Genomic DNA, 9,064 nt, shown 5'->3' with positions numbered 1-9,064 from the left:
TTGTGTTTCAGACAAGATTTGTTCGTAAGTATTTGTTAATTGTGAAAATAAATTCTGAGAAACACCCCCTCCCCCCAGTCAACAATGTCCGGCCCACCACCAGAGAAGGGAAAAGTTATGTGGCCCTCACAGGAAAAAGTTTGGGGACCCCTGAGTCAAATGGTTATACACGCTTTCTGGAGTTAGGGTTAGAGGATGAACTGATTCAGACAAACTAAAGGCTCATTCTGCCTTTTTATTAAACTGTATCAATGGTTTTATTAAATGAGTTCAGCTTTAATAAAAGGTGCTAGTCAGTTAATTGACTCTTTCCTGCTTGTCCCTCCAGAACTATCTCAGTATCTCCTCCAGAAGCAAGAGCAGATTCCTGCTGAGCTGCAGACCAGGAACCAGGAGATGGATCCCAACATGGCCCAAAAGGAACCAGAAGATACAGAGATTAGAGAGGAGCGGGAAGCACCAGAAACTTTCCAGATTAAAGAGGAACAAAAGCAGGTTAAAGAGGAGCATGAAGAGCTCTGCGTCAATCAGGAGGAAGCTAAGACACTGATGGTGGGTTCCTCTCATGAAGGTTTAAACAATGACCCAGACCAGGACCAGCTCCAGTCTGGCAGCGAATCAGAAATCCAAGGTCAGGATGAAAACTGGACTAGAGAATCTGGATCATCTGGAAGTACGGAGCTAAAGCAGAAAATGAATCAGAGTAAAGCTGATGGGAAGAAGTCGTCTCTGAAATGTGATGTTTGTGGAAAATTATTCTCCAGAGTTTCTCACTTAAGGTCTCATTCTAGAGTCCACACTGGAGAGAAACCGTATTCCTGTGAAACCTGCAGCCAAAATTTCCGCTTCAGATGCAACTTCATGGTCCACTGCAGGACCCACACAGGGGAGAAACCATACTTCTGCCAAACTTGTGGAAAAATGTTTTCTGTACAGACTTCGCTCAAGAAGCACATGATGATCCACACTGGTGAAAAACCGTTTTCCTGTGAAATCTGTGGGAACACGTTCAGAGAGAAGAAACACATGCTGTGTCACATGAGAACACACACGGGGGAGAAGCCGTTTGCCTGCACCACGTGTGGCATACGCTACAGACACAAAAGTACCCTAACCCGACACATCAAGAATCACTGAAAAGAAAAGCCACACTAATGAAAAACTTGTGGGAAAACCTTCTCTCTCTGTTCGGCACTGTCCAAGCACATGCATGTCCACCCAGACGCCTATGGGGGGCCGTTTTGAACAAAAACTGTTTCGTCTCTCACACATTACTAAAAACTCATACACACACAGAATGTTAAAATTGCGCATATACACTATTAAAATATCACACGCATACATAAAAGACTAAAATTGCATATATAAACTATTAAAATATAGACTAATTTTTTGAATGTGTGAGTTGTCACGGAAGAGGCGGGGCATAATTTGGAGATCAGATCGTGCTGCGTTGATACCACAGTGAATTTGGCTTCAAGTTGGATATTGGAACTCCCCGGTGTGAGCCGCGTTTAGCTCAAGGTTGAGCCGATTTATGAACGCTAATTTCGGCCAGCCGTTCTCTACCGCTCCCCCCTCAAGCTCTCGGAGGTTCACTTAGGGCTTATTCTGGTTCTAACGCCGGAGTAGAGCCCTACGTGAACCGGAATTTATTCAGTTTTAAATCTCGATTGGAATCTTGATTGTTTTGGTCTAGAAAAAAGGAGTTGATGGGATATTTTTTCTCAGATTACTGAAATGATTTTCTCCTCACCTCTGAGGTTTAGATTGAATGTGATCTCTTGTCTTATTTCTAATGAATTGTTGTAAATGTTCCTGAAGCAGAGAGGAGACAAAATCAGTTAGCTCTGGGAGGCTGTTATTAATAAATAAAATACAAACATGCTTAAGCATCAAGATCAGTGTTTCTCAAACACTTTCAGGTAGAGGACCTCACAACTTGAAATTGGCCCTGCAGCAACACAGCATCTTCATGTACAACCTCAAATGAAAATACTAGTTTCTTAACTCGCTTGTTATTTTCTTGGGCCCATACCCCACATCTATGGGGTACGCGGCGAACCATAGGTGATAATAGATTTTTCATAATTCTATTTTTTTTCTCAAAATTTTAACTTCAATGTCAGAGTTATTACATTTTCTCAGAATACTTTTTTTTTCAAAAGTAATTTTGACTTTAAAAACTAAAGTCAAAATTCAGAGATTACACATATAATTCTTTGTTTTTCTGTACTTTAGTAAACTTTTGACCAAATACTTTTTTACTCTTGAGTAATTTCTTGGATGGTTACTTTTTATTTTTACTTCAGTAAAAACATATTAAAGTAGTTGTACTCTTTAACAGTACAGGTTTTGGGAACTCTCTCAGCTGTTTAGTTTTAAAATCTGTATAATATACATTTAGGTACCCGATCCACACTCCTTTCCAGTCGGTGGCGGTAATGCACATCTAAATGCACTTTGCTTGCCAGCCGCCATAAAAAAGCAGTTCATCCCTCCAGGCCAGTGGGGGGCGACAAACGCACGCATAAAACACAATAAGGTCACGTGATGTCAACAGCTAGCAGTCAGCCTCCATTGCAGCAGTGAGTGTTAGCTGTGAACATGTCCGGCATGTCTTCAGCCCAGCATCTCAGAGAGTTCATCAGCCAGCGGCTGACTGCCGCCGCGGAGGAAATCTTCTCGGTCTTCCAGAGAACCATCGCCCAGTACGAGGAAGAGCTGGACCGCCAGCGCAGACTGCTGGACGGCGGCTGGAGGCCGGACTGCGGCTTCCAGAGAGCAGGTCAGGAGGTCCGCGGAGGGCCTGCGGGCTTTCATTGTCCCGGCTCGGTTCTGACCCAGGGTGTGTCCAGTCAGAGCTTCGCTTCCTGGAGGTTCTGAGTTTAGTCCGGCTCTGATGTTCATTGGACCTGCAGAACCGAGAGATCAGAGTGAAGCTCCGGACCCGCTCCTTTTCAGTGAGCCGGTGGCGTATCCGACCGGAGTAAAACAACCCAACCTGGGCAAAATCCTACATGTTGGCGTAGAACAGGGGTGGGCAACTCCAGACCTGGAGGGCCGGTCTCCTGCAACTTTTAGATGTGTTTCTACTTAAACGCACCTGAGTCAAATAATGAGGCCGTTAGCAGGACTCTGGAGAACCTGACTGCACTTAGGAGATTCAGCTGTTGGATTCAAGCGTGTTGGACCAGGGAGACATCTAAGAGTTGCAGGACACCGGCCCTCCAGGACAGGATTGCCCAGCCCTGGCTTAGAACTCCGATTTAAATGTAAAAAAAACAAAACAAAATAAACATACAGTGATCAACATAAATAAGTAAAACCCAGTTAGAAAGGTAAGATTTGAATCAAAATCTCAATAAACACAGGAGGAATTTCCTCCATTTTCGCCATTTTGACTTTAGAGACTAGTTCAACTGGTTTAACTGGTTTAGATCCCAGTTTGACCTGTTATCTCCACCCTCTGATGTGAGACAGCCGGGAGGTTCTGTCTCCGCCGGCTGACAAATGATGCGGGTCTTCACCGAGGAGGATACGGTGACCCGGTTCATTTTTTTTTTTAGCTAAAATGATTCTGAGGAACAGATTTCTTTATAAATCCAATGAAAAACAACTATTACAGACATTACTGAATGAATTATATATATATATATATATATATATATATATATATATATATCTCCCCAAATGAAGGACTGTGGCTCTACTGATGGACAGTGAGGTTTATTGGAAGTTTCACTGTATGTACAAACCACACTCTTACAACCGTAACGTTTGAACCAAAAATTAATGTTCACTACTAAAATATCAACTCTTATTCAAAAACTATACCAATATTTAAATACAATAAAACAAATTCATAATTTCATATCATTTGAAAATAATGGGTCATCAGATCAGATTCCATATTTTTCTAGTAGTTTTATATTTTTGGTCTAAAATACAAATTCCTGTTGCAATAATCAGTAAATCAATTAATTGCATGATAATTTAAAACAGGCTCAATAATGTCCATTTGCATGATTTATTATTTTTCTCTCTTTCTACCAGAAACTGGATGAAAAAAGTCTCCAGTGTTTTTGGTGTTTTGGTCTCAACCAGCCCTTTTTTAAGGACAGTTTTGTTTAGAAATGTAATAATTCATTTAATTTGTTGTCTGTTGTTTTATTTATTTTGGACCCTTATAATGTCTCCCAGTTCCATTGTTAAACTTTATAATTTAAGGTTTATTAATCTTTGAGAATTGCTATTTTGTTATTATTGTTATATTACTTTAAAATGATCTTAAAACAATATTGTCATTTATCACGATAACTTCTGGGAGGATTTATCGTCCAGGATTATTTGTTATTGTGACAGGTCTGTATATGTGTGATATTTGAGATGATAGTCAAACATCAGGAAGGTTCTGGTTCCGGCCCGGTTGAGCGGTCAGAGTCTGAACTCTAATCTGACCCGCCTCATCTTCTCTCTCCAGACCCGCCGCTGCAGCCATTTCCCTACATGGACGAGCAGAACCTCCAGATCCAGAACCGCAGCCTGGACCTGGAGGCACCAGAACCTCTACAGGTCAAAGAGGAAGAAGAGGAGCTGCGCATCAGCCCAGAAGAAGAGCAGCCGGTTCTGAAGCAGGAGGCCGAAACGGTCGCTGCGGCTTTGGCCTACGAAGGAGCCGGACCCGAACCGGAACCGGGTCAGGACTGCTTTCTGCCAGCTGAGAGCCAAGACCGGCCCAAACGCTTCGAACCGGCTGGGAAGCCGGATCAGAACCACAGCAGGGCTGAGCGATCCAGCTGGACTCAGAAGTGTGACGTTTGCGGCAAAGCGTTCAACAAAGCGTCGGAGCTGCGCGCGCATTACCGCATCCACACCGGGGAGAAACCGTTCTGCTGCCCCACCTGTCAGAAAGCCTTCACCTTCAAGTCCAACCTGCGGGTCCACCTGCGCACGCACACCAACGAGGCTCCGTTCTCCTGCCAGACCTGCGGCAAGCTCTTCAAGCACCGCAGCAGCCTGATGGTGCACTGCCGCAGCCACACCGGGGAGAGACCGTACGCCTGTGCCGCCTGTGGGAAGCGATTCACAGACAAGTCCTCGCTCAAGCAGCACTCGGTCACACACACGGGCCATAGGATGTACTCATGTGCACTGTGTGGGCGGGGCTTCAATAGGAGCAGCTACCTGCTGCAGCACATGAAGGTCCACACGCCAGAGAGTTTCTCAACATGAGTTGGAGCCGAGAGGAACTTAAAACCGCTCCAGGAATCGTGCTTACTCGGCAAACCTTCACCATCTTGTCTCAGTTTAAACATCTTCTTACGGGTGTATTTTCCAAAATGTTGCATTGAGCTGAGAAGTGTCTAAGTTCACCTTTTGTTCTCCAAGTGTTTTATAAGCCTGGCAGGTTACCAGGCTCAACTTGCCTAATCATTGTTTATTTATTTGACATCAGTTTTTTATACACCAGTAAGCTGGGTTTATAGCTGACAAAATGATGCGTCCCTGCACCTCTCTGTTGAGCTCATGCTATCATTTCCCAATCATGACGTCTACTCAAGACGCACCTCATAATTTTTGTAGCTTTTCACAATTTTTAACGGCCCTAGTGCCTGTACTGCCAAGCTTAACATGTTTTCTGGGGGAAACCCGTCTCCTGTCTCTGTGAGAATTTATCAAGAACGAATCAGAGAGACCTCATTTCTGATTTAAATCAGGTTTTGGTTTCCTTTTCACTTACTTAGCCACTTATTTTCAAAAAGTGGCTTTTATGTCAGTCATCCCTGTGAGTTGTATCACAGAGTGTTTGGATCAGGATATGAGAATTCGTGTTTAACTACAAGGATGTAGTTATAATGTCAGCAGAATAAAGAAAAATGTCTTAAAATTACTGGAAGAATTTGTTTTATTGAGAAAAAAGTTACAATAGTTATCAGGATTTGTTGTTCAGTGGTTTCAAAGTCCTGATGCTGATAATAATCTGATGCTGATGTGTTAAAAGATTATTTCCTTATCTGTAAAATTGATACCAAAGAACTTCATAAGATGCTCAACATTCCTCATTTGAATTTTTTATTTTTTGTGTTCTCATAAAATTACAACTTGATTTTTCTAATATTATGACTTAATTCTGATATTAATGTTTTATTTTTGCCTAATTAACAAATAATTGTGGTTATTTAGCTTGTCTTAAGAGAAAAAAATAGGGGTTAACATGTTATTCGTTCATTTATAAATATTAATTTCAATCAAAGTATTTCATTAGCATTTTAGATAATTAGATATATAACTCAAAGAATTTAGTTTGTACCAGAACATTTACCTTGCTAACTAAATATTTAGCGTAAAGCTAAATATTTAGTTTTCTAACTAGATATCTTGCCAGCTAAGACATGTAGCTTCAGATTTTCTCTAAGCTAAGTAATATTTTGCTTGCTTAAAAATGGCTTGCTAACTTATATTTATCACTAATTATATTTAGCTTCAAACTTGATAATTAGCTTGCTGGTTAAGTATTTAGCTCCAAGCTGAATATTTAATTTGATATAGCTTGCTAATAACCTTGACTAAATATTTAATTTGAAGCCAAATATTTAACCTGCTAACTGGATATAGCTTAGTAAACAATAGTTACACTGTTTACTAAAATATTTAGCTTCAAGCTTGATAATCAGCTCGCTAACATTTAGCTTGAACACTAATGATAGCTTCACTTACTGAAGCTTTAAAGGCTTGTAAATAATTTGCTTAGAAATGAATAAACAACGGTTTCTTATACTTGCCTCTAGAAAAAGGAATCAAACAGAAAACTTTTGGAGTCATGACTGACTGAAGGTAAAGAGCCAGAACAATAAATAGAAAAGTAAAGCTTTTATTGTGAAATGAGTGAGTAGTTTTTCAGCAACATGTTTTCAGCTGACAAACTGAACAAGAAGTAAAAAGAAGCCAAAGTTTCTCTAAAACCATAAATTAGAGTTCAGAACTAACCTGTATAAAACAAAATGGTTCCTGTTTGTAAAGTTACACATTCAAAATAAACAGCATTAATTTAGGTTATTACCCTGTCATAGCAAAAATATATTTTGTTAGCAAAGTAAATATTTTGTTTCAAAATAAATACTGAGCATGTTTTACTAGCAGACGAACAAAAAACAAGAAGCCAAACGTTCATTAAAATCATAAATTAGCAGTAAAAATGGAGAACTATCAGCGACACGTCCAGTGTGTCGTTAAAACATCCAATCGGTTCTTCCCGCTCCAGCAGACTCGGTTCCGACCCAGATCCAGATCTCAGTGGAGCCGTTTTTCTTTCCTAAACTCTCTCTGCAGTACCTGGGTCCAGGTCCAGTTGGGATCCAGGCAGAACTTCTTGTTGCTCTCAGTGGTGACTCTGCAGGAGAACAACATGCAGGAGGTTCAGAACCGGACCGGCTGGCAGAACACACAGCTTCTGGGTCAGAACCGGGCCGGCTGACCGCCCAACACCAGAACAAAGTTCATATTTTGGTATTTATGCATCTTTAAAAGCCAACAGAATCATTGTTTCCATCCTGGTTTAATAATAATAATAATAATCATAATAATAATAATAATGCAGATTTGTTCTAATCTGATCACAATTTGAGACTTTTATTTTGAAGAGAACATAGGAGCTTTATTTTGGAACGCTGGCTTAGTTTCATTAGTCATGTGGATCCAGCAGCAGTCTGGTCAGTGAAGCCCAGAATCTCCGTTTTGATGCTAATTTATTATATTTATTCTGTTTTCAGTCATTATTTTAGTAATTTATTAAAGTTGTGGTGAACTCACATGACAGATCTGACTTTGCAGTGAATCGGAGAGTTCTTCATCTCCTTCACTTTCCCTTTGGGAATCTGCGTCTTGCCGTTGCCATGGCAACAGGCATCAAGTATCTCGCCCGGTCCGACTGGAGCTGCGAACAGAACCAGAACTTCAGCACCAACAAAAGATTTACAGCTGAAGTAGAGAAACAGAGAAGAGGAGGAGGAGGAGGAGGAGGAGGAGGAGAGTCTCCATCAGTGGAGAGGAGTAGGAGAAAGTTTCTGACCTGCAGAGCTGGACCGCAGGGAGCAGAGGAGAGCCAGGAGGCAGAGGATCAGCTGGATCTTCATGGTTCCGGAGGTTCTGGAAGTGTGCCGGACCGGTCCAACCGGCTCTGTTTATATGTTCATCATCAGCAGCTGTTCTCAGAAAGCAGCGGCTCCTCCTCCTCCTCTGGATTCCTCAAGGAATCCAGAGGAGGAAGTGAAACTGGAAAGAAGAAGTGCTGAAACACATTTTACCACCAAAACACACAGAAATACTTTTAAAATCCTTTTTCGCTGCAGAGTGAGAAATAAAAATCTTCTTAGAAGATCGATGCCTGAAACTGTTCCAGAAAGTTTCATAGAAAACATTTTCCTCTCAGTCTGCAAACCCTCAACCAGCTAGCCAATGGTAAACATCAGTTCACCAGACGTTGTCTGAACGTTCACTGCGAACATTATGGATTTTTTTTTCTTCTATAATTAAATCAGTGTTAAAATTTTTAAACTATCATGGTGGTGATTTTTTATTTATTTAACCTTTCTAGAAAAAGTCTGCATCTCTGAATGTTGTATTAAAACTATCTGAATGTCTGAATGTCTGTGTGGGTGGGACGTTTATATAAAATACGGTTCCAAAACATCAATACCGCACGTAGACACTAGGCGGCGCCTTGTCCTTATCCTCTCCATTCAAACAATGGTTTTATGTCCGATTTTCTAATTCTCATTTCTGCATAATGTGCATTGCATTTATTCTATGGTTAGGTAAACGTATCTTGAAGGGGAATATTTCTTAAATAAAAGTCCAATAAGTACTTTTATTTGTTCTGTCAGATTGTCATACGCTTAGCACGAACTGACGGCTATATCTGTCAAGTAAACGCCGTCATTACGATATAATTTTATTTAATCAGCGACATAGAATCATGACGTAGATCGTCATACTTTGTTATTAACAGCTGTCTGATCTGAGCCTGAACTGCAGGAAGCGAAACTGCAGCGGCTTTAAGAGA

The 9,064-nt window shown here is 40.9% G+C and overlaps 1 protein-coding gene and 1 pseudogene across 1 annotated transcript; one reads left to right on the top strand and one right to left on the bottom strand.

Annotated features, from left to right (window-relative positions):
• LOC106942825 (zinc finger protein 665-like) overlaps positions 1-5,893 on the top strand; it is an 18,108-nt pseudogene extending 12,215 nt beyond the window's left edge.
• Positions 5,894-6,863: 970 nt separating this feature from the next.
• On the bottom strand, positions 6,864-8,234 carry LOC106942826 (eotaxin-like). The gene is made up of 3 exons (XM_015026162.1): positions 8,072-8,234; positions 7,813-7,936; positions 6,864-7,393 (listed from the first exon to the last, which is right to left on the bottom strand). Exons 1-3 carry the CDS (start codon positions 8,133-8,135, stop codon positions 7,294-7,296), a joined length of 288 nt encoding a protein of 95 aa, XP_014881648.1. The 5' UTR covers positions 8,136-8,234; the 3' UTR covers positions 6,864-7,293.
• Between the last annotated feature and the right edge of the window lie 830 nt (positions 8,235-9,064).

The sequence above is a fragment of the Poecilia latipinna genome, unplaced genomic scaffold, assembly GCF_001443285.1.
Source record: "Poecilia latipinna isolate Pla-1442-1.1 unplaced genomic scaffold, P_latipinna-1.0 Scaffold4586, whole genome shotgun sequence".
NCBI classification, from domain to species: domain Eukaryota; kingdom Metazoa; phylum Chordata; class Actinopteri; order Cyprinodontiformes; family Poeciliidae; genus Poecilia; species Poecilia latipinna.
The sequence above is the reverse complement of the archived record's forward strand: the minus strand, read 5'-3'. Positions and strand labels throughout refer to the sequence as shown.

Coding starts and splice junctions, on each gene's coding strand:
- LOC106942826 (XM_015026162.1), bottom strand. CDS start 8,135: ATGAAGATCCAGCTGATCCTCTGCCTCCTGGCTCTCCTCTGCTCCCTG. Junction 7,937..8,071: donor CCTGCGGTCCAGCTCTGCAG/GTCAGAAACTTT, acceptor TTCTGTTCGCAG/CTCCAGTCGGACCGGGCGAG. Junction 7,394..7,812: donor TGCAAAGTCAGATCTGTCAT/GTGAGTTCACCA, acceptor GTTCTCCTGCAG/AGTCACCACTGAGAGCAACA.